The 26,369-nt window shown below is 44.7% G+C and overlaps 1 protein-coding gene across 1 annotated transcript; it reads left to right on the plus strand.

Moving 5' to 3' along the window:
* Positions 1-12,109: 12,109 nt before the first annotated feature.
* LOC123154214 (ADP-ribosylation factor 3) lies at positions 12,110-24,182 on the plus strand. The gene is made up of 8 exons (XM_044572991.1): positions 12,110-12,421; positions 12,531-12,569; positions 12,681-12,743; positions 17,732-17,750; positions 19,199-19,310; positions 22,517-22,564; positions 22,941-23,071; positions 23,864-24,182. Exons 1-8 carry the CDS (start codon positions 12,319-12,321, stop codon positions 23,895-23,897), a joined length of 549 nt encoding a protein of 182 aa, XP_044428926.1. The 5' UTR covers positions 12,110-12,318; the 3' UTR covers positions 23,898-24,182.
* The last annotated feature ends 2,187 nt before the right edge of the window (positions 24,183-26,369 follow it).

Below are 26,369 nucleotides of genomic sequence, written 5' to 3' on the forward strand. Positions count from 1 at the left end.
TTTCTTCATGGTTTATGGAGCGGAGGCAGTTCTTCCTAGTGACATCCGTCACGACTCGCCCCGTGTGGCAGCCTATGTTGAAGCTGATAATGAGAAGGCACGTCAGGATTCCCTGGACCTGTTAGATGAAGAGCGTGATCTTGCAGCAGCACGTTTAGCGATTTATCAACAAGATCTCCAACGTTATCACAGCCGCCGGGTTAAGACCAGAACTTTTCAAGAGGGCGATCTGGTGCTCCGGCTGATCCAGGATCAGACTGATATGCATAAATTATCCCCACCTTGGGAAGGACCTTTTGTGGTCAGCAAGAATCTGCACAACGGGTCATACTACCTCATTGATGTTCGAGAGCACAAAGACTCACATAAATCGGAGGAGGAGACCAAGCGGCCGTGGAATATAGCTCTTCTTAGGCCTTACTATACTTGAGCCATAGGCTCTTCATATGTACATATTTATGAAAATGTATATATTATATAATAAACCGGATCCTCGAATAAAGCAGGGTCTCTGTTCTTTTTACATCATGTGTGCTTCCAAAAATTTCTACTGACAAAGCGGAGTTTTGTTAAACCGGTCTCTACAGCCGCACGGATATAAAGAAAATCACTAGGGGTGAGGGAGTCCTGGATTAGGGGGGCTCCGGACAGCTGGACTATATCCTTTGGCCGGACTGTTGGACTATGAAGATACAAGATTGAAGACTTCGTCTCGTGTCCGGATAGGACTCTACTTGGCGTGGAAGGCAAGCTAGGCAATACGGATATGTATATATCCTCCTTTGTAACCGACTTTGTGTAACCCTAGCCCCCTTCGGTGTCAATATAAACCGGAGGGTTTTAGTCCATAGGACAACATACAATCATACCATAGGCTAGCTTCTAGGGTTTAGCCTCTCCGATCTCATGGTAGATCTACTCTTGTACTACCCATATCATCAATATTAATCAAGCAGGACGTAGGGTTTTACCTCCATCAAGAGGGCCCGAACCTGGGTAAAACATTGTGTCCCCTGCTTCTTGTTACCATCCGCCTTAGACGCATAGTTTGGGACCCCCTACCCGAGATCCGCCAGTTTTGACACCGACAAGGGGGCTTGGTCATATCTGAACCGTAGCTACACCTCTTGATCGGTTTGAAACCACAAAGGGATATCACTAGGGGGCTTGGTCATATCTGAATCGTAGCTACACCTCTTGATCGGCGTAAGGCCAACACGAATTCACTTCGGGGCCAAAGAGAGTGTTGCAAAAAGCATAAACTCAAACATGGGCACCCACTGAGCACAGCTCAGAAGGTTACTAGGGGGCTTTTTTTGCAAAGCAACAAAGAGTTTGAAAGGACCCTTGTAATTGGCTATCAAGCCACGACTTGGAAGCCTGGTGTATTCACCTAAAGCCCCGGGTTAACCTGCCTTCATCAAGTAAGCCACTCCTGTCCAGGTAATCCTGGTATGACCCGCCGAACGTTTGACAAGTCAATCTTATACAGACCCTGAACTTGTCAAAGTTAAAACGACGATTGGTTAATTGGAGGCCCATCTTAAAAGGCTTTGTTAAATGGTTTAACTCAGCGGCCTGGCAGCCCATGAAAAGCCTTGATTTGGAGCCTGGCAGCTCGTAAAAGCCTTGCATGTTCTTTTTGAGGTCTATTTGCTAAGTTTTTTTTCGCCTTTGTTGAGGTTCATAATATCTTCTGATAAACCGGTGTCCTTGACCCGGTGTAATGGCCTGGCTTATTAGGGATGATAGACTACTCATATCAATAAGGAATTCCTTCTTTTCCGGGAGCCCATTTGGACAGAACTCCAAAGTTAAGCGTGCTCAGCTTGGAGTAGTGTCAGGATGGGTGACCGACCGGGAAGTTGCTCCCGGGTGCGCATGAGTGAGGACAAAGTGCACAGAAAAGACTAGTATTGATCTGTGAGACCAGTCTAGATCCCGCCAGGAGTAACGACCACCAGCGGGTGTGTCCGGGGCGTTACAAGTTGGTATCAGAGCCGACCCTCGCGGTTACACAGATGGTTGCGGACAGGTGCGTGGTCATGTTGTTCATGACGTTTGTGACCCGTCGTGGCACACGACATGACACATATACTGGACTGGAAGCACAGACGTATCTGCCAAGAGGGAACGTTCCTGTGGCCCGACGAGGATGTCGGTTCCTCTAAGTGGGGGTGTATGTAATGGCCTGGCTTATTAGGGATGATAGACTACTCATATCAATAAGGAATTCCTTCTTTTCCGGGAGCCCATTTGGACAGAACTCCAAAGTTAAGCGTGCTCAGCTTGGAGTAGTGTCAGGATGGGTGACCGGCCGGGAAGTTGCTCCCGGGTGCGCATGAGTGAGGACAAAGTGCACAGAAAAGACTAGTATTGATCTGTGAGGCCAGTCTAGATCCCGCCAGGAGTAACGACCACCGGCGGGTGTGTCCGGGGCGTTACACCCGGCCTGGTTTTCAACTACAAGTTGTTTGTACATGATCAGTTATAATCCGGCGTTCATTAACCCGGTCTGGTTTTGACTAACAAGTCGCCAGTGTTATAAGGAAAACCCGATATTTATTATATCCCCGTACGGTTTATTATCATAATCCGGCAAATTAAAGACGGAGTTATCCATTCTCCGGATTGGTGTTTACACCTTTTTGGTCAGCCAACGAGGTATGTTTTAGATATTATTTTTTATACAAACTTTGATTATCCATCCAAGTATTGTATATTTTTGGGCATCATGACCCGTCCAGTGGTAAACCACTAGGACACTTTCAAGTTCTTGTATCCAGGAACACAAATCATCATGGGCTATGCATAAATAGATCCCAAAAAGTGGAGCAAGTTTTCACAATATCAAAGCATCACAAAACATGCTCGATGGCATGGCAGATAAAGGAGTTTTGCTATCCTATTACAGGAAGCTTCAAAACGGCTTCAATTGAATACTTGTTTTTAAGCATTGGCGCACAATAGCTGATAAGCCGGTTGCCGGTTTAAGATGCTTCGTCTAGACGGTTTGACGGTTGAGGGTCATTTGGTGCAATCACTTCTTCTTCATCCCTCCCCGGACGCTGGAAATCAACCGTTGACCAATCAATTCCGGTTAAAGCTTGAAACACGGCTTCTTCATGGATAAGGCTGGAGGGGTTAATGTCAGGAGCGTAAGTATGCTTAGGGATTGGAGGCACAAGTTCTTCGACTTCATGGATTTCGGCAAGCTGTCTCTTCCCTTCAGTGTCGTAAGCCGGCTGGAAATGAGATAAGTCTGTGTCTTCTACCAGTTTGCTGGCTATTGGCCACATCTCCTTTGTCAACCTTCGGAGATCATCATTGTCGAAGTTTGAACCGTCCTCCTTCACCTGGATATCCCTTTATAATGTCATCCGCTTCAAGGTCCGGAATCCATGCCTTGGCCCGGATTAGCGCGGTTAATGCTCCTGCTCTTGCGGCTGCCTTCTTCAGTTCAGTAATCCAGGCTGGTAACATGGCCAGCTTCTCAAGAGTTTCTTTTATCAGTGATGGCGCCGGTTTATTGTAAGCTGCAGTGCAAATAGCACGCTGGGATCCAGAGTACAGCTATTCAATCAAGGTAGAAGCCGCTTTAAGCTTCATCCGCATATCTGTGCCCAGATGAGCAATACGAGTGCCTGTCACGGTTTAAAGTCAGCAAACTGGTAAATGATAAGATCTCATGAAGTGGACAAACTGCATAAGGAGCTACTTACCAAAAATAGCGGACATCATGGCGTTGATTTGCTGCTTCAAACCAGTTAGTTCTTCTACAACTGGCTTCAGGGCTACTTCGGCATCCTCAGCTCTTTTGGTTAAACCGGCCTTCTCGGTTTCCCAGTCAGCATGTTCTTTGTTAAAAGATTCCTTTAGCTTTTCCATAGCTGTCATGGCTTTGGTCAGCTCCTCCTTGGCTTTCACAACCTCTGCTTGTTGGGATTTCATGTTCTTTTGCAAATCAGCGGTTCGAGCATCTCTATTACTTAGCTCGGCCTGTAACAGCGAAGATATGTCAACAACAGGATATGTATTTTCTAAGTACAAAGCGTATCACAAATTATGCACTTTGTACTTGGGGGCTAATGCCTATTTGCTCTGATTCACTACATCTTTTTTAAGTCTCCAGAACAATGCAAGCATTATCCTTGACACTTGGGGGCTAATGTACATCTGTTCAAAACGGACACATGGATTAAAGACCCGGATTACCTCGCAAAGCTAAACCGGCATTTGGGGGCTACACTGAGGAAAGCTATATAATTACATTGGTAAAGTATCGGTTTTGGTTTTCACTAAGGACCTGACATTTTGAGGGTCAGTAGGAGAGGATTAAAGTGTTACAAAGACCCGATTTAAGATTAAACATCATAAAACGGCCCTTGGGGGCTACTTGGGCTAGCATTTCAACTTTGGAATCAAGAAGTAAAGGGAGATGAAAATACCTCATAACGTTCCTTCATCAAGTTCACCAAACCGGCTTCATAGTCAAGGTTTGAGTGCAGACGGTTTAAGAAACCGGAGTGAAGTTCTTCAGCACTGAGATGGGCATAGCTTGATAAGTCAGTGCTCCATTTACCCTTTTCCCTAGCAGCACACTCTTCTTTGGCACTATGTTGAGCTAAGATTACGGGATGGCCAGGAGAGCTGTGGCCCATGCCAATAATGATAACATCATCGCCTTGGCCTTCAGTGGTTTTTGCGGGTGATGACGAAGTATCGGTACCTCTCACCGGACTAGCCCGGTTTGGAGCTGCCAGTTCAGGGTCAGGTACAGTAGGATCAGCTTCTGGTTGTACATCAATATTCCGGTCTTGAAGGGGCAGTTCATCAAAGGTAGCTTCAGGATGAGGACCCTCCGGCTCACGAGTTTGGTCCGGTTCACCTATTTGCTCTTCTTCAAAAACCGCATGGTCTTCTGACGGATTGTTGGCCCGATCTTTTTTGCTGGGTCTGGCTTTGGCCCTGCAAACAAAATTAAAAGAGGTTTAGCATCTTATCCAAGATTTGCAACGCGTTTGAAGAAAGGGTTTGAAAGCTTACCCAGCTACAATTTTGAGAGGAGGGAGTTGTGTTGCTGTTGACTCGCCAAAAGATGAGGGAGGTGTCACCTGATAATTTGAATCGGACGGATTAAGAGGTTGTCTGAAATAACCTGCCTTGGGATAAGAATTGTCAGAAGTGGGAGAGACCTCAGACCGGCGCTTTCGAACCGGGGTATCAGGTAAACCGGCCGAAGTGACCTATTGGCCACTGTGTCGGGTTGTCCGGCGAGCTTTATGCTGCTGCGTCTTCAAAGTAAATGTTGGATCCAAGTAAGCAAGAGGATGAGAAAAGCTTACTTTTCGGACTGCTTGACGGGTTTTTTTGTGTTGGCATAGAGTCTGAACCAGAGGAAAGGGTAATTACCTCTACACCATTAGCCTGGCTGCCTTCTACATCCTCCTGATAAAGATCATTGTTAATGAGGTGCATGAAAAGGGAGCCAAGTGAGTCAAGTTGTACCTCAACTTCCGAATCATCTGCATCTTCATCAAGTTCCATGCTGATCCGGTCAGCCGTTTTCCGCTTTGAGGTACGCTTGACTGCTTTAGTTTTGGGACGGGATGGCTTGGCCGCTTTATCTCCGGACTTCTGCTTCCAGAAGGGATCATCACCCTGTTCATACACAAACAAAGGAAAGTTCACAAAGTTGAGCAATTTAAAAGATATCTAAGATAAAAAGGGAGCATAGTGCTTACAACAGGCGGTTTATTTTGAGTGTAGAAGGGGTTCAAGCCGGTTTGTCGACAGACTGATTCCGGTTCGTTCAAAATTTTCTTAACGCCTTCAGTGACCTCTTCATCAGTTATCTGAATGTTGATGTGGCGTTGGGGGTCTTCGACTTCACCGATATACTCACACATTAAACCGGGGCGGCGGCTTAGTGGCAAAACACTCCAAGATATCCAGCAATGCACAAAATCAATGCCTGTTAAACCGTTGGCCATAAAGGCCCGGAGCTTGGCAGTTGAGGGGCATATTTGGCCCGTTCTGCAGAACTCAAACGTTGCAGCATTGGATGAGTGTTAGAAAGTCGGTGATCACGGTAGCCTGGAAGAGGATTCTCATCTTCAGGAGAGGTATCTCTGCAGTAGAACCAAGTCTGGTTCCATTCCTTAGGGTGACTGTGCAGTTTGGCATGAGGGAATTCAACTTCCTTCCGCTTTTGAATAGAGACACCGCCAAGTTCAGTGTTGGGACCATTTACAAACTCTGTATGCCGGTTCAGATGGAAAAAGTCCTGGAACAGCTTAGCAGTTGGTTCTTCTTATAAGTATACTTCACAGAAGACTTGGAAGTTGCATAGATTGGACACCGAGTTGGGTCCGATATCTTGAGGATGGAGTTGGAAACTGGCAAGAACATCTCGGAAAAACTTCGACCCGGGCGGTTTGAAACCACAACCTATGTGGTCGACAAAGACTACTACCTCACCCTGCCTCGGGGTAGGAGGATTCTCTGTTCCTGGAACTCGCCACCGAATTTCTGTTTTCTTCGGCAAGGTGCCGATACTGACCATTCCGTTCAATTATTCTTCGGTGATCCAGGAAGGAGCCCAGTTGCAAGCGGCAAACTGTTTGGCCATTGTGAAACGAAAAGCTGAAAAGGAAATGCCGGTTTACGAATGATTCATGGTGGTGCGCAAGATGCAATGGAATAAACATATGCAAATGTGTGAAATTGCATAAACCGGAGACTGATACAACAATGAATGACAATACAATATCAAAACAAAAGTAGGCACATGTTGTTAAACCGGAGTATAACAATGGAGGTAAAAAGGGTTTGCCGGTTCACCAGGGGACTAATGGTATGTGTTAGGTTGCTTTTACAAAGGTAAACCGCCTATGTGGTAAAAAGATACAGGTCCAAGGTAAGAATGACTAAGTAAGGTAAAAAAGGTTCCACAAAGGGACATGGGAATTTGGGATCTACCGAAGACAGAAAAGCAAAACTATTTTGACCGAAAAAGGGTTGGACCCAAAGCCGGTTGTAAAGGTTCAGATCAGTTTTTCGTGTGCAAAAGGTTTGTTGTGGTAGCGGAAGGTAAACTATTATGCGGAATATATCAAGATTGAGATTTTCTATCCATAGTCTAAGGAGGAACAGAGAAGAGCAACACCGGAGCTCTGAGGAACTTCGATGAACTGTGAAGAACGACGAAACCCTAGACAGATCTACAAAGGGGGAAAAGAAATAACTTACAACGACTGATTGAAGCAACGGAGGAACATCGTGTGTCTCTGGTAACGGTCAGGTTGATGCAGCGGCCTTTGTCGAAGCATAGGAGAAGCTCGGTGACAGCAGCGGCGCTCAGGGGCAGAGGTGTCGCGAGGAGGAATAAGAAGCAAAGGAGACGAGGGAAAAAAATGATAAGGACCCATGGCCCTATTTATAAGGCGAAGCGATAAAGCGACAAGTGCGGGAATCGAGGAGCTCAAAAATGGATAGTTAATAATGGTGTCGCCTCGATGGCTGGATATGCATCAATGAAGGTGATCCTCAGCTTTATCATGATCCTGGAATATGACGTCACAGCGGTTTACAAGATCAAGGTAAAGATGCAAAGGAGGAGTTTTTCAAGTGTTGAAGATTGACATGAACAAGTTCAAACCAATCTGGGGCCTAATGTTGGGGATATTACTACTGGGCATAAACCGGCTAGGAGTAGCCGGATTAACTTTATGAAGATTAGAAGCCCATGAAGACGTCAGAATGATGGCACTTTATGGAGGCCCAAGGCCCAAAGGCGAGTTAAGGCCTGTAGATGTAAACCGACCTTATTATGTAACTTGCATTGTAAGATAGGAAGTGTAGAGGCCGAACCGGACACGTTTATGATCCGGCTTCGGGACTCTGTAAACCGACGGGCGTCAACCTATGTATATAAAGGGACGACCCGGCAGCAGTTTAGGGACAGGAAAACAACAACTCGAGGGCCAGTCAAAGCGGATTCGCTCTCTGGTCATCGAAACCCTAGCAATACCAATCACAACTAGATGTAGGCTTTTACCTTCATCGAAGGGGCCGAACTAGTATAAAATTCCTTGTGTCCCCTTGTCCGGTTTAACCTCTTTAAGCTAACACATTGCGATGGCTCCACGATTAAGTCCTTTCACAAGGACATCTGCCGTGACAAACCCACGACAACAACTTAGGCTTCTTGCCAAACCATAGTTCATACGGTGTCATCTCAACGGATTTAGATGGTGCCCTGTTTAACGTGAATGCAACTGTCTCTAATGCATAACCCCAAAACGATAGTGATAAATTGGTAAGAGACATCATGGATCGCACCATATCTAATAAAGTACGGTTACGACGTTCGGACACACCATTACGCTGTGATGTTCCAGGTGGCGTGAGTTGTGAAACTATTCCACATTGTTTTAAATGAAGGCCAAACTCGTAACTCAAATATTCGCCTCTGCGATCATATCGTAGAAACTTTATTTTCTTGTTACGATGATTCTCCACTTCACTCTGAAATTCTTTGAACTTTTCAAATGTCTCAGACTTGTGTTTCATTAAGTAGATATACCCATGTCTACTCAAATCATCTCTAAAGGTCAGAAAATAACGATACCTGTCGCGAGCCTCAACACTCATCGGACCGCATACATCGGTATATATTATTTCCAATAAGTCAGTGGCTCGCTCCATTGTTCCGGAGAACGAAGTCTTAGTCATCTTGCCAAGAGGCATGGTTCGCAAGCATCAAATGATTCACAACCAAGTGATTCCAAAAGTCCATCCGCATGGAGTTTCTTAATGCGCTTTACACCAATATGACCTAAACAGCAGTGCCACAAATATGTTGCACTATCATTATCAACTTTGCAGCTTTTGGCATCAATATTATGAATATGTGTATCACCACGATCGGGACATGTCTCCGATCAATAGCGGAACCTGGATGCTCATATTGGTTCCTACATATTCTACGAAGATCTTTATCGGTCAAACCATAATGACAACATACATTATTCCCTTTGTCATCGGTATGTTACTTGCCCAAGATTCGATCATCGGTATCATCATACCTAGTTCAATCTCGTTACCGGCAAGTCTCTTTACTCGTTCTATAATGCATCATCCCGCAACTAACTCATTAGTCACATTGCTTGCAAGGCTTATAGTGATGTGCATTACCGAGAGGGCCCAGAGATACCTCTCAGATACTCGGAGTGACAAATCCTAATCTTGATCTATGCCAACCGAACAAACACCTTCGGAGACACCTGTAGAGCATCTTTATAACCACCCAGTTACGTTGTGACATTTGATAGGACATAAGGTGTTCCTCCGATATTCGGGAGTTGCATAATCTCATAGTCAGAGGAATATGTATAAGTCGTGAAGAAAGCAATAGCAATAAAACTTAACGATCATTATGCTAAGATAACGGATGGGTCTTGTCCATCACATCATTCTCCTAATGATGTGATCTCGTTCATCAAATGACAACACATGTCTATGGTTAGGAAACTCCCATCTTTGATTAACGAGCTAGTCTACTAGAGTCTTACTAGGGACACTGTGTTTTGTCTATGTATCCACACATGTATCAAGTTTCTGGTTAATACAATTCTAGCATGAATAATAAACATTTATCATGATATAAGGAAATATAAATAACAACTTTATTATTGCCTCTAGGGCATATTTCCTTCAGGCACAACCCACCTGGGCACGCCCGGGGGCCTAGACGCGCCCTGGTGGGATGTGCCCACCTGGATGGCCTCCCGCACCGCCTCTTCGCCCTATGAATACCCAAATATTCCAAAAATCCTAGGGGAGTCAACGAAATACAATTCCAGCTGCCGCAAGTTTCAGAACCACGAGATCCAATCTAAACATCATCACGGAGGGGTTCATCATCCACATTGGTGCCTCTCCGATGATGCGTGAGTAGTTTATTGTAGACCTACGGGTCCGTAGGCAGTAGCTAGATGGCTTCCTCTCTCTTTTGATTCTCAATACAATGGTCTCTTGAAGATCTATTTGATGTAACTCTTTTTGCGGTGTGTTTGTTGGGATCCGATGAAAGTTATTTGAGTCTTCTTTGATCTCTTATATGCATGATTATTTATAGCCTCGTATTTCTTTTTTGAATCTCTGATTTAGTTAGGCCAACTAGATCGATTTTCTTGCCATGGGAAGAGGTGCTTCGTGATGGGTTCGATCGTGCGGTGTTCTTTCCCAGTGACAGAAGGGGCAGCAAGACACGTATTGATCATTACTATTAAGGATAACAAGATGGGGTCTATTCCTACATGAATAAATCTTGTCTACATCATGTCATCGTTCTTATTGCATTACTCCGTTTCTCCATGAACTCAATACACTAGATGCATGCTGGATAGCGGTCGATGTGTGGAGTAATAGTAGTAGATGCAGGCATGAGTCGGTCTACTAATATTGGACGTGATGCCTATATATTGATCTTTGCCTGGATATCGTCATAATTATTTGAAGTTCTATCAATTGCCCAACAGTAATTTGTTTACCCGCCGTGTGCTATTTTCTTGAGAGAAGCCACTAGTGAAATCTACATCCCCCGGGTCTATTCTTTCTCATATTTGCTTTCCGAACTATTATTTGCGAATTTTATTTTGAGAACTATTATTCCAAAAACCCAAAATACCTTGCCGCACTTGTTTATTTGCATCTTTTATTTCGTGTTTAATCAAGATCTATTTATCCAATCTATTACAATTTTATCCTGTCAACTAGATAATTTCTGGCGCCGTTACCCGGAGAAGGGATTGACAACCCCTTATACGCGTCGGGTTGTAAGTATTTGTTTCTTTGTGTGTAGGTACCGTTTACATAGTGTTGCTTGGTTCTCCTACTGGATTGATACCTTGGTTTCATAACTGAGGGAAATACCTACCATAGCTCTGCTGCATCATCCATTCCTCTTGGGGGAAATACCGACATAGTTCAAGCGACATAAAAAACCGGGCTTAGCTGAAGTTTTGCCGAGGTTTCATCTGACAATGCCTCGGGAATTTCATCGGTCAAACTTGACGTCTGATCCGACGAGGCATTGTTCAGCTCTGAACTCGAAGCAAAATCCGATGAATGATCGCGCTGTGGTCCTGATCCGAGATTGAATCCAAGATCATCATGTTGGCATCGGCGAGGTCCTCAGACTGGTCTGACACCAGCCCGAAAACGCGAGTCTGTCGTGGGCATCTGCAACATATGCCATGTTTTCAAACCTGCTGGTTTGGCCTGGAGCGAAATTCTCGATCTAGCCGAGGTGGCCAGTAGAATCGGCGTGACACCGCCAAACACAAAAAGCTGTCTGGGGAAGAAGGTCTTCCAGCAACCAATGTTGCGCTCGATCCAAAGATGAGCCATCGAGCTGTTTTGACCACACAACGGAATGTGTATGAGCCATCAATGTCGGGGGTGAATCTAGCGGATCTCAGGCAGGGGGTCCTGAGCTGTGGATCTTAGCTTGATGGTAACATGACACAAGAGGGACATGATGTTTACATAGGTTCGGGTTCTCTTAAAGTACGTGTACTTTGATTGTATTGATGTGATGGGGTACAAAATACAAGATGATCTATCTTAAGATCGTATAATGTCTCTAAAAAACTCTACCTTATGGACTAAACCACTCGGCTTATATAGGGGCTGATAGTACCTAGGGTTACATGTAGGTTGGTTATATCTATGTATAAGCTTGCCGATGATTTAAACATGTCTTGACGTGTGTGACAAGTCTTCTGAGGATTCCATTTTAAACACGCTGGGAGGCATGATGGACATGACCCATTCTTTGGTTATCTGGGTCCTTGGCCCGTCCCATGACTAGGAGGCCAATGTGGTTAGCATCCCCTAGTCAGAACACTGTCACCGTCTGTCTACTACAACAAGTTTTGTCTGGCTCCAGCGAGTGAGGGGCAATGACGACGGCGCGTCTTCGGCTCTCTTCAGTGCTTGTAGTCGTCACTAGACGGTGTACGGACCTGAATTCATTTTTTTATTTATAGTGTTCGTTGGATCGATGGTGAATACTACTAAGCTTTTTTTTAAAGAGAGAAGTGAACCGGGCCGTGCCTGACATTTTCTCCTCCCGACCTCCGTACTCTGTCCTATCGGCGAGAAGTGGGGGAGATCTTCGTCTTCCGCACTCGCGCGCGCAAGCTCACTCGCTCCAGATCTTCCCTTACCGTCGTAGATCTCACGACCCCAAGCCGCCAAGCCCCCAACGAAACCCTAGCTCGCGCCCCTCCGCCGCGTAGGGGCGCCGTCATGGGCATCGTGTTCACGCGGCTCTTCTCGTCGGTATTCGGAAACCGCGAGGCCCGCATCCTCGTCCTCGGCCTCGACAATGCCGGCAAGACTACTATCCTCTGTAAGTGAGCCCGATCTCCCTCGCCCCGAATCTTCCGTGGTTCCTCCTTGGATCTGCGGTTCTGTTTGTTCGTGTTTCTGAATTCTGATTCATGTGGCGTGGCTTGCAGATCGGCTGCAGATGGGGGAGGTCGTTTCCACGATCCCAAGTGGGTTTCCTGTTCTGGTGCTCAACTAGTGTGTGCATTTCTTTTGATGTGTATGGATCGAGCTTAGATTTGATGTGAGGTGGTGTTGTGTCCGTGTGTGTCTTGCTGCAGCGATCGGGTTCAACGTGGAGACGGTGCAGTACAATAACATCAAGTTCCAAGTTTGGGATCTCGGTAAGTGACACGTATCCTCGCCCCTCATTTGAATGTTAGTGTTAGAACTAACGAATCACATTATTCGCAAAAAAAAAAGTAACGAATCACATAGATATATATCCAAAGCACAATCTTTGTATTATTCATAGCCATAACTAACACAGAGCACCACACAAGTTGAAGTTTATCAGGATTTGACATACAATTTTGATACTTATGTGAAAAATTGGATCATGTTGGACGATTTGCTGTATGTTGCCAATGTGTTCTCACCCTTTGAATACCATCTTGGAGTCTTCCTTATGTTTATTTCAATTGAATGAGGTTTAGGTATTTCAATTAAATTAGGTTAGGTAATTGATGTGATGCTTAAATCAGTGGGGTAAAGCATAATTAGGGCAGGAGCAAAGGAAGCAAAACCTATAACCAATTTGCCTAGCAGGACTCACTAGAGTAAAGCATACTTAGGGCAGGAGCAAAGGAACCAGCACCAAGGTGCTGCCCCGTGCATCCACATAGATGTAAAAGGAGGCAATCAGTTAGTTTTTCCCCTCAGGCCAGCACTTCACTGGGGCCCACCATCTCCAGAATATTCCCATTCTATTTGTATATTCTTCCCCAGATAATTCCCAGAGTCTCTCTTTCCAAAAAATTGCCTCAAATCCTTCCCGAATCTCTCTCCTTCACCCAAAATTCTCCTCCAAATTCGCCCTCTTGATCCCAACCGATGAAACAAACTCTAATTACTCTAGGCCGACATGGTTTCGAGAGTGTTGGAGGCATGGACCGACATGGAGGAGGTGGTGGAGGAGCCGCTGGCTGCCGGTTGAAATGCCACGTGCGGGTCGGTGATGCTGAGCGCCCAGGCTCGAGGGTCGACAAAGGCGGGAGGTGGTGAAGCGCCGCTCCAGGGCATTGAGGCATTGGACGAGGCCCTCCACGAAGGCGCTTGGTGGTCCGTTTCACCATCACTTCCTTTAACTGGGCCGGTAGCTCCTTGAGCATGAGGTTGATGTCACCGTTGGCTTTGTCATCGTCCGCCAATTGATACCAGATGGAACAAACTCTAATTATCCTAGTTCTAATAGGAAGTACTCCCTCCATCCGGAAATACTTGTCATCAAAATGGATAAAAGGGGATGTATCTAGACATATTTTAGTTCTAGATACATCTCTTTTTATCCATTTTGATGACAAGTATTTTCGGACGGAGGGAGTAATACTGTGAATTCTGATGCTTTATTGATCGTGGGAGAGGCTCAATATATAGTAGGGATACCTTGGCTTACAAACCGGCTCAAAAGGAAATACAATCTGACTCTGAAACGGATTCTAATCTGCAATCTGCACGTAATATGAACCTGAGCCAATGAAAACTTATAGTAATAATTGAATATCAGGGGGTGGTGCGTCCAGGTTTGGAGCCCTCCGACCATATTTGGCTTCCCACGTACAGTCGAACTCATGCTTTGCGCCATAGAAAAAGCCCAGTCGTTGTTGGATCCGACATCACACATCATGGATGGCGCTCCGTACCCCTGCCATGGAAAAAGTCCTGGCCGCTACCTAACCCATGCTTCATAGCGTCTCCATAGCCGGAGCTCCTCATCCCGGCATCATCGTCGTCCCCGAGCGCTACACACTATAGTGATTTGAGCCAACACATCCCTCTCCCATCTCTCCATTTTTTCTTTCCTCACCGTTTCCAGGTTTCCTCCTTTCTCACATGAAGCACCGACTCACCCGCAGAGCCGCCACCTTGGAGCCTAGTTGGTTCTGCAGGCTGCAGGCTGGGGTGACGCGTGGCCATATCCTCATTGCTTCGTTTAGATTAATACTCAACAATCCTAAACTTTTTTTTTATCTCCAATGCATGATGTGGAAATTTAACATAACATTCTTTTGTGTCAAATAGATTTGCCTTGTAGACAAGAAGGAGAAGATGTCTTAAGCTTTGCTCTAGCGTACAACATGATTGTAGCTAACACCCTCTTTAGAAAGAGAGAATCACATCTGGTGACTTTTAGTAGTGGCCAACACTCTAGCCAGATTGATTTCATCCTCTCGAGAAGAGAAGATAGGCGTGCGTGCCTAGACTGTAAGGTGATACCTGGAGAGAGTGTTGTACCCCAGCATAAGCTGGTGGTTGCTGACTTCCGCTTTCGGATTCGTGTCCAGCGGGATAAGCGTGCCAAAGTCGCTAGAACGAAGTGGTGGAATCTCAAGGGGGAGGTAGCTCTAGCGTTCAAGGAGAGGGTCATTAAGGAGGGCCCTTGGGAGGAAGGAGGAGATGCGAACAATGTGTGGATGAAGATGGCGACTTGCATTCGTAAGGTGGCCTCGGAGGAGCTTGGAGTGTCCAGGGGAAGGAGAAGCGAAGATAAGGATACCTGGTGGTGGAATGATGATGTCCAGAAGGCGATTAAAGAGAAGAAAGATTGCTTCAAACGCCTATACCTGGATAGGAGTGCAGACAACATAGAGAAGTACAAGATGGCGAAGAAGGCCGCAAAGCGAGCTGTTGGTGAAGCAAGGGGTCGGGCATATGAGGATCTCTACCAACGGTTAGGCACGAAGGAAGGTGAAAGGGACATCTATAAGATGGCCAAGATCCGAGAGAGGAAGACGAGGGATATTGGCCAAGTCAAATGCATCAAGGACGGAGCAGGCCAACTCTTGGTGAAGGACGAGGAGATTAAGCATAGATGGCGGGAGTACTTCGACAAGCTGTTCAATGGGGAGAATGAGAGTTCTACCATTGAACTGGACGACTCCTTTGATGAGACCAGCATGCGTTTTGTGCGGCGAATCCAGGAGTCTGAGGTCAAGGAGGCTTTAAAAAGGATGAAAGGAGGCAAGGCGATGGGCCCTGATTGTATCCCCATTGAGGTGTGGAAAGGTCTTGGGGGCATAGCGATAGTATGGCTAACCAAGCTTTTCAACCTCATTTTTCGGGCAAACAAGATGCCAGAAGAATGGAGACGGAGTATATTAGTACCAATCTTCAAGAACAAGGGGGATGTTCAGAGTTGTACTAATTACCGTGGAATTAAGCTGATGAGCCATACAATGAAGCTATGGAAGAGAGTCATTGAGCACCGCTTAAGAAGAATGACAAGCGTGACCAAAAATCAGTTTGGTTTCATGCCTGGGAGGTCGACCATGGAAGCCATTTTCTTGGTACGACAACTTATGGAGAGATATAGGGAGCAAAAGAAGGACTTGCATATGGTGTTCATTGACTTGGAGAAGGCCTATGATAAGATACCGCGGAATGTCATGTGGTGGGTCTTGGAGAAACACAAAGTCCCAGCAAAGTACATTACCCTCATCAAGGACATGTACGATAATGTTGTGACAAGTGTTCAAACAAGTGATGTCGACACTGATGACTTCCCGATTAAGATAGGACTGCATCAGGGGTCAGCTTTGAGCCCTTATCTTTTTGCTTTGGTGATGGATGAGGTCACAAGGGATATACAAGGAGATATCCCATGGTGTATGCTCTTTGTGGATGATGTGGTGCTAGTTGACGATAGTCGGACGGGGGTAATTAGGAAGTTAGAGTTATGGAGACAAACCTTGGAATCGAAAGGGTTTAGGCTTAGTAGAACTAAAACCGAGTCATGATGTGTGGTTTCAGTACTACTAGGTGTGAGGAGGAGGTTAGCCTTGATGGCCAGGTGGTACCTCAGAAGGACACCTTTCGGTATTTGGGGTCAATGTTGCAGGAGGATGGGGGTATTGATGAAGATGTGAACCATCGAATCAAAGCCGGATGGATGAAGTGGCGCCAAGCTTCTGGCATTCTCTGTGACAAGAGAGTGCCACAAAAGCTAAAAGGCAAGTTCTACAGGACGGCGGTTCGACCCGCAATGTTGTATGGCGCTGAGTGTTGGCCGACTAAAAGGCGACATGTTCAACAGTTAGGTGTGGCGGAGATGCGTATGTTGAGATGGATGTGTGGCCACACGAGGAAGGATCGAGTCCGGAATGATGATATACGAGATAGAGTTGGGGTAGCACCAATTGAAGAGAAGCTTGTCCAACATCGTCTGAGATGGTTTGGGCATATTCAGCGCAGGCCTCCAGAAGCTCCGGTGCATAGTGGACGGCTAAAGCGTGCGGAGAATGTCAAGAGAGGGCGGGGTAGACCGAATTTGACATGGGAGGAGTCCGTTAAGAGAGACCTGAAGGATTGGAGTATCACCAAAGAGCTAGCTATGGACAGGGGTGCGTGGAAGCTTGCTATCCATGTGCCAGAGCCATGAGTTGGTTGCGAGATCTTATGGGTTTCACCTCTAGCCTACCCCAACTTGTTTGGGACTAAAGGCTTTGTTGTTGTTGTTGTTGTTGTTGTTGTAGATTTGCCTTGTAGACAAAAACTTGCTCTGCTTGTTCGCCCATTTGGTTGTGATTGATGGGTCCATGATTGTTAGAGCTGGCTAATCTAGCATAAGGAAAACTATATAGACAACCAAAATAACAACGCTTTGATGTCCTAAATTGCTGTTTATTTACCGTAGTCATTCATCCGGGGTTTTAACTTCTAACGCACCATCTCTACAAATGCTTGTTGTAATACACCACCTTCAAAGATAATATCACTTAAAAGTGATAACTTATAACTGTTGTTTTAACTTGAATGACTCTCCTCATTGTGACATAAGATCTACATTATGGATTGAGATTTTGAAATCTGCTGTGAAGGTTATTATGCCTGTATACTCTTGCTTATGTGGGTGATTACCCAAATATGAAGCACATTCATCTACCCTTCATGAAATATTTGGTTGTAATGTGTTTAATGGTTATGCATTTTAAGTGAATTTTTTAAGCTGTGGTGAGATTTTCTTTTGATTGCCAAGTTTTGCATTAATATTATTCTTTCTGGAGGAAAGCTTGTGTCCTTCATTTTTTATTAGCGCTATGCTAGTATGTTATGTTATGCCTGCTCTTTCAGAATATCCACCTTGAGATTTTAACATGAATTTTGTTCTCAACAGGTGGTCAAACAAGCATCAGGTACATTCTTTACAGCGAGTATCCATATCCAAAATCGGTCATTATGATGTAACTATTTTATTCAACTTATAGCCATTTTGGAGTAATGCCTTCCCACAGTAATTTGTTGGAGTTGCCCAGGAGATACACACACTAGCTCAAGTTAGAAGAAGAGCCTCACGCAAGAACACAGAGAGGCTTTGGCGCTGCACAACTTGTGCCTTTTCTCTTGTTCACTCTTTCACACAACTGAACTTGGTTACAAACTTACAATGCCTTTTAGCTAGTGTGCCTTTTCTCTTGTTCACTCTTTCACACTACTGAATTTGGTTACAATGCCTTTTAGCTAGTGTGCCTTTTCTCTTGTTCACTCTTTCACACAACTGAACTTCGTTACAATGCATTTTAGATGTACACACACTAGCCGGTAGAAACAACAACTAATAACCACCTCTCCGATCACTCTTAGTTTCGGCCTTTCTCCTTGCACCTGGAGATGTGCTCTCTGCACAACGTTGGTGATTACCAGGTCTACAACTAAGCCTTTCTAACAAACTCTATCCATGCATGCATGTGAATCACTCCTACTACTAACTAGGCATGCACCTAACTGACACTACTAATTAAACAAATTTAGCTTTGCACTGTGTGCACACGTGAAACACACCTCTGACGTGCACACACTACCGCAGCTTCAATACATGCCTAAGTCAGAAATAAACATGATCTAATTACCTATACAGCAAGGTTAATTAACTCCAACATAATTGATCTTTTTGCCAGTCATTTAAGTATTGGTGTCTATGATGTCCTTTTTTTTGAGAGAAGATGAACTTATCACAATTTGCTGTCTCTGGAAGGCATATCATCATGTTGCAACGGTAGTTACTATTTCAAGGCCTGAATCTTAGAAGACCTTATAGACCTTATAGTTTTTGACATCTGAAGCTTATAACTCTAGTTACTCTACTGTAGTTTATCTGATCAACCTTTGTTGACCTGTTGAGAAATTTGGTTGTTTTACCTCATTTGCTGCTGGAATCTCAAGAAGATCTGTATTTGTATTTGTTGAAACTATTTCAGTATGCATATCTTGATTGTTGCAGTCATTGTTAGTTTATTGTGTACTAGCAGCGCCACTCAGTCTGTTCAAGGAGCATTAGTCTTGTAATGGCTTCATTTTCTTGTTTTCATTCCTCGATTTGGGAGATTGTTCAATAAAGACCTGGCATGTAATCTCTTAAAGCTTAATTCAGGCCACTTTCATTATATAAAACTGTAGATCTAAGATGTACTGTACTAGTGAGTATGCTGTTCAGCTTGAGTTAATAATTCTGGTATCTGCCCTGCATCCCTTTACTAGCAGAATGTGAAATGCCTGTCATGAGCCACTTGCAAATTCTACCATTATATAGACTGTAAATCTGAGATGTACTACTGAGTATGCTCTTTCTTGTGTGTGTTCCTAGGCCATACTGGAGATGCTACTTTCCAAACACTCAGGCTATCATATATGTTGTTGATTCAAGTGATACTGATAGGCTGGTAACTGCAAAAGAAGAATTTCATTCCATCCTTGAGGTATGCATCACAATGAAAGAAGCCTCTGATTTATATCACAATTGGATGTGCTTCTCCTACAATGCACATTGGTAATACAAGGGTTCAGATATTTCTCACAAAATAATGTTGATTGTCAATGCTAATTGCACTACGGGAGCATGGGAATGCTACTTTGAAGTGATCAACTAGATATGTGATCGATTTTAGTGGTTTACACAAAATTGATGTGGTTAAAAGACTATTTGCTAGTTATCTGTTTGGGTTCCTGTTCTGCTTTTGATCTACTGGATGATTTTGGCATCAAGTACACTGTAAATAGCAACTACCATTGCGTGATTTTCTTTTGAAAGGAATAACTTGTATTCCACTTAAACTTGGTGCACAGCCGACTTGCTCGCCACAATACCCGGAAAAAAAATCAGGGGCATCAAAAGTCCACGCGGTGAGAGGCACATCCTCCTCTAAACTGAACTGCACCAACGTGTGTGCGACCTTATTACATTCTCTACGGCAGAACATCAAATCATAGAACACAAAGGAGGCATGGCATAACCTTCTAGCTTCACGGTATAGAACTCCCAGGTCCGCAGCATCGTAGTTGCGCCCTTTCAGTGCACCAATCATCGTTTGGCAATCTGACTCGAAGATGGCTCTTTGTGCTCCCAGATCATCTGCACCTTCAATCGCCCTAAGACATGCAGTCGTCTCAGTTTGCAGTGAGCTCCGTACATGTTCCATTTTCCCGGCAGCCGCCTCTAGGAACGACCCTGTTTCATCACACGCCACATCCCCAAGCTCCGGCCTCGGACATTTCTCTGAATGCTGCGTCAATGTTTATCTTTACGATCCCCGCCTCGGGAGGTTTCCGGGATTCCTGACAAGCAGGCTGTGGAGATGGTGATTGTTTCATGCTTGAGAATTCCAGCAGATGTTTATTTATAAGCATACTCACTTCCTCAACCGTCTTTTGCTTCTTACCCGCATTGGTTTTATTCCGTGTTGCCCACTAATCCCATAGAAGAACCGCCACTCTCATTTTCTTCTCTACAGGCAGCAAGCAGACCTGATGCATCAGATTTTGGAAGTCCGCTCATTCAGAGTTGCAAGCACACATCCTCAAAGTCCTTGCTCCCTCCAGACAGCTTTTACTTTTTTGGTCTTCAAAGACAAATGACCACTATGCTCATCAAGCCTAGAACACATAGGGCATCTAGTGTCCAATTCAATCATTTTCCTCTTTATATTCATTCTTGTGGGTAAGGTGTTATGCACCAATCTCCAAAGGAACATGCTTAACTTACCAGGCACCTGCAGCTGCCAAATATGCTTCCATTTCTCCACAACTTGGCTTCGGCCACTGGAAGACTCAGCATTTTGTCTCCTCTCCGCTTCCTTTACACTGACCCCTAGATGATAGGCCGATTTTACCGAGAACACACTCTTTCTATGTGATGCCATGCCAAGAAATCTTCCATACCTGATCTGAGTGGGATCCCAAGGATGACCTTTGAGTCCTCCGGAGAGAACAGCTCTTGTACTAATTCCGTATCCCATGATTCCGTAATCGCGTTGATCAATTCATTTACTTTTGTAATTATCGTCTGCCCTTGGTGCGAATAAGGCCTTCTTGTTGTCCCTCTTGGCAGCCACGGATCAGACCACACATTCACTTGTGAACCATCTCCTATGCGCCAAATCACTCCCTCCCCCGGCCCCTGTGGATGCTACACCAGGTATAAGACATGCCTGGCTATTCTGTTGCTTCCATAATCGTACAATTCGGATGGTATTTCGCCTTCAGCACCACCGCACAGAGGGACTCCGGGTTCTGCAAAAAATGCCAGCTCTGACGAGTTAACATGGCCATATTAAATATGCGTAAGTCTCTAAACCCTAGGCCTCCAGTTCTCTTCGACTTCATCAACATTTTACCTTTCCCAGCCTATCCAGTGACATTTTTTCATTGCCGTCCTGCTGACTCCACCAATACCTTTGCAATCATGCCACTGATTTGCTCACATATGCTTTTGGTCAAATCAAAGCAGGACATCGTGCACGTCGGTATGGCCTGGGCGACGGCCTTAACCAACATTTCCTTTCCTACTTTAGATAGGAGCTTTTCTAGCTACCCTTGCATCCTCTTCCAAATGTTTTCTTTGATGTACTCGAACTCTTTACTCTTCGCTGCTCTGATATTTACAGGCAAACCCAAGTATCGCTTGTTCTTGGATTCTCGGGGTATACAGAGAGCCTGAAGAACTTGATGTTTCTTCGCCATACTTGTTCCTTTAATGAAGAACGCTGAGGATTTGTCTCTGTTGATCTTTTGCCCTGACCGGGCCTCGTACAGGGCCGGTATCTCCTGCAGCTGATTTGCACTAGCAGCTGTAGCCCTTCAATGGATTGGTCCAATTCAGCACGCTGCTGCAAGACTGAGAAACCCTCCGCGCACAAAATGAACAAGTACGGTGATGGTGGATCTCCTTGGCACAAGCCTCGCTGTGGGCGGAAAGCGTGTTAACTTCCGATTGAACTTGACGTGATAGGAAACCAATCGAACAGAAGTCATGATCACATTCAACCGTGCAGCCGAAAAACCCAAAGCATTCATCATACCCTCCAGAAAACTCCACTCCACCTGGCGATATGCTTTGCTCATGTTAAGCTTTACTGCCACTAGCCCTTGTCTACCCCCTTTCTTCTTGTGCATCAGGTGGGTTAAGCTAAAACAACATTATCTGTAATCACCTGTCCGGGAACAAAAGCTGATTGGGTTGGGGATATTAACTCCGGAAGAATCACCTTCAAGCGGTTTGCTAAAACATTGGCGATCAGCTTAAAAAGCATGCATAAGAGACTCCAGGTTCTTTACCTTTGGAATCAACACAATCGTTGTCTCATTCCATCCCTCCGGCATTACTGCACCATTTAGAACTCTTAGGACCTCCTCTTGAATCTTGGGTCTGACCAAATGCCAAAACTTATAAAAAACTGCCAGCATGCCATCCGGACCTGGAGCCTTTAGATCACAAAAAATTGCATGTTGAAAGGTGATGTGTGATTTGGCAATGCATGTTGACCACATAAACAACTTACCTAGTGCAATTTCTTCCATTTGACGGTAGGGTCTTTTGAGCCAGATGTATTCAGTGGCCAGGATGTATTTTTTTCAAGATAATTATCTGATTGCATATGTTACCTCATTGTGTGCATTGTACTGGCAGGAGGATGAGCTGAAAGGTGCGGTTGTCCTTGTATATGCAAATAAACAGGTGAAGAAACAAACATATTTGATTTCTTATATACGGTTTTGAAATTTGTATAGTTACTTGGACATTGCAACTGTTCTCAGAACTAACAACAAAGTTCTTGTAATAATTCATGATTTCCACTATACCTGCAGTCTTTTCTTATTTCTGCAGTACATTTTTGGATCTATTGTCTACTAACAAGGCACCTGCCTTTACGAGTTTCCATGAAATTACTTTAACTATCATCATTCATTGGCTGCTCTTTTTTTATTAGAAGGAAATAAATGCTTCTAGGTGAATTTACTTGTCTGAATACCTTTTGGATGCAGGTTGTTGCGCATCCTGTTTGATATGCTATCTTACCTAATTCATTATTGTGATGTCTTTTCTTATCCAGGACCTTCCAGGTGCACTTAATGATGCTGCCATAACTGAATCATTAGAACTTCACAAGATTAAGAGCCGCCAATGGGCAATTTTCAAAACATCTGCTATAAAAGGGGAGGGGCTTTTTGAAGGCTTGAACTGGTAAGTTGAATGAAACATTCCTTTCTAAAGTGACTAGATGAATACTTGCTCTTTTCTATATTTTCAATCTATTTTTTTGTTTGTGGTGGTATGGCAGGGGGCTGCAAATCCTGTATCCCCTCTTCAAATCGTTAGAAAATGCCCATGCCCAGTATTCTGGTTAGACATGGATAATGACTAGATGATTTCATTTCACATAAGAAAGGACTGTTTTCCCTTGTTAGTTGTTACTTGTTACTGTCTATAAGTTTTAGTGTCTTATCACCAGACGTCTAATAAGATAGCGACATGCTTATGCATTCCCTAAAGAATTACTTACACCCAGAGTACACCAACTTGCAGCAAAATAACAAAACCACGCATAATCTCAAAAACCCCATAAAAATGGTACAACTTACATAACAGCACATTTTAATCAAATTTGACGGAGGCCATTTGTTTCCCTGTGGCGTACGATTATATCTGGCGTGGCAGCTGCCCAACGCTATCTCTGTCCATCGTTGTGGCCCATCTGTCGGTGGGACAGAGAAACAAATAGTATAGTAGGAATTATAATGGGAGAAGAGGATCGAACCCAGTACATGGAACTTGTTGGCGCATCCTCGCTCGTCATGACCAACCCATCCAAAATGTGCTGTTACGTAAGTTATTGTACTACCATTTTTGTGGTTTTTTTAGATTATGGATGATTTGGTTATTACGCTTTCGGTACGCAATATATGGGCAACAAACGGTCTTGGTTAGATTCGATGGAAGTCATTGCTGATACCGGCCGATTATTGTTTGCTGCAGGCTCAGTAATGCACTCAAGTCCGGAGGCAGCTAATGTAGGAGGCCCAGCCTCCATTCCGTGAATCATTGCTTGATGGTAAGGAACAGGGACGATGACAGCCTTCTCGCTAGTCTGCGTGAAAATGAGAATCTCTTTATTTTTACTCCGGAAGTTATACACAATCAGTTTTCTGTAGAGTGCTTGTTGAAGTTTCCAGATACAACACTAGGTGTACCATGTCGAGAGCAAGAATATATTTGTAGAAAATACCGAGCAAATGATTACGGTTTGAAATATGTGGCTTCACCGCGTAAAATTTCACCCCATTTTCTTTTCCAATGATTGAACTCGCAATTTTTTTTCCGCGTCTCTTTGGCTGGGACCAGATCAGATGCCTGAAGTTACTCAATCCCTGAAATCCAATCATGTCATTTACAAAGTTATATGCTTACCGTAATCATCAAAAATAACATAGGACTACTGCTTTACATCTACTAGTTTGTTACTGTGTGTTGGAGCCATAGTTTTAAGGGTTTTTACCAGTTTTGCTATCGGCTGTATAACGCTACTCAGTTTTGCCACTAAATGTTTTCACTACTCTAAAATGCCACTGTTTTGTTAGACACAAACTCAGAAATACCATTTTCCGCCGTTACCGTCTGGAAGGTGCGAGCTAACCAACTAAGCTAACGAGATGTTGTGACTTATATATCCCTTATATCTTTACATGGAATAATAGTCCAACACGGCAACGTCTCGTATCTTTTCTGGTTGCTAGCTAGTTGAGCTTGGGTTTGAAAGTACCAAATTGCATGCAACTACCAGTAAGGGTAATTATCAGTAAGGCAAAGTCAGCTACTACAAATTATGCATACAAATTTTGAAGTCTACAAGCTATACTGAATCACACACGCACACCGAGAATTAGTATACTCACAATGCAGGAATTTCAGAGCCTATGTCATATTGGGGCGTCCTGTGGCCGATGCAACACTCCGATTCGGTCCTGCTGTCCATCACCATTGCCGTGGAACAACTGCACTTCAAGACTGGGGAGGAGCTGCGGAGTCAGCCAGGAGAAGCGCCGGAGCTGCCTGCCTGTGGTGGCGGTGCGGGCGGGAGGAAGGGCCAAAGCTGCGATGGGTGGCTGCACTCGGCGGTCCCCAGGAGCTGCGGAGTCAGCCAGGAGAAGCGCCGGAGCTGCCTGCCTGTGGTGGCGGTGCGGGCGGGAGGAAGGGCCAAAGCTGCGATGGGTGGCTGCACTCGGCGGGAGGTGCCGCAGCTACAGTGAGTGGGGGCGCGCCGGAGCTGGGCGGGGTTTTGTTTAGTTAGGTTCAGACATCAGTATATAAGGCTTGTATCTCCTAACACAACAAATTGTTTCTGTGGCTCAGTTGGTTAGCTCGCGTGCTTGTGTACCCCATGGCCCTCCCTCCCAAATTTTATTCTCTTTTTCTCTTGCTCCCCTTATAAATGGGATAGGGGTAGTTTCGTCATCTAACTTCAGTCAACGTGTATTGACCAAACGATGATGCGACCCCGTCTTCGGAGAAGAGGGAGTACAAGGGGAGGTCCGATCTTCATGGCGTAGGATCGATAAATGGATGGGGATAACTAGCTGCAAGCAGCCGAAAAATGGAAAATAAGAGATTATGACCCGACGAGGAGGAGGCTCACCGAAGCTTGCAATCCAAACATTCACCGTTCCACAACCCGCAATACTACCCCACACAACCACACTCAAGTCGTGGAGCATGAGATAGGTGCAATCCGCAAGGGAAACCACGAACTCTAATCCACACAACACGATCTAATCGTGGAGCACGAATTAGGAGCAATTTCTCAAGGAATCATGAGAATAAGGGTAACAAGAGCTCTCCAATCTCAAGAGGAGTCTATGTCTTTGGTCTTTGATAGAAATGGCAAAAGTCCCCAACGAAGGGAAGAGCTAGCCTATTTATAATCGGGACAACCCCCTGATAGGTGTGAAAGAGAACTAGCTTTTGAACCAGCTTAGGTGTGAAAGGGAACCGGCTTTGTTTGACTAAATGGCTTCAAGACTTAATGAGGTAGCTTCTGGAATTCTCTCGTTGGAGGTGGTTGGCAGTTCCCGACCAAACATTGTTCACTGGAGTCGAACAATGTTTCCTTCAGCAGCAAACTCGAGTTCTGGGAACCTTTTGCAAGTTGGAATATGCAAACTTGTACAAAACATTGTTTCGTCAGAATCGAAACAATGTTTCTTCAGCAGATAACTCATTCTTCATAAATTCCTAACTTTGTTCCTTCGCCATAAAACATTGATTTGCCCGGACTGAAATGTGTTTGGCCTTCTTCGATATCGCACCTGAGTTCGACCAACAATAAAGGAGGTGAAGGAACAACCATGTTTTCAAGGTCAAATGATATACTTAAGTTAGCATTCACCTGATCATGTATTTGCATTGCGCGGCTTCTTGTGATTGGATCGTTGATGATTGGTGGTGTGTTGCCCATGGTTTGGATGTCCTCATCAAACGGTAACGG

The sequence above is a fragment of the Triticum aestivum genome, chromosome 7A (genome assembly GCF_018294505.1).
Source record: "Triticum aestivum cultivar Chinese Spring chromosome 7A, IWGSC CS RefSeq v2.1, whole genome shotgun sequence".
NCBI classification, from domain to species: Eukaryota; Viridiplantae; Streptophyta; class Magnoliopsida; order Poales; family Poaceae; genus Triticum; species Triticum aestivum.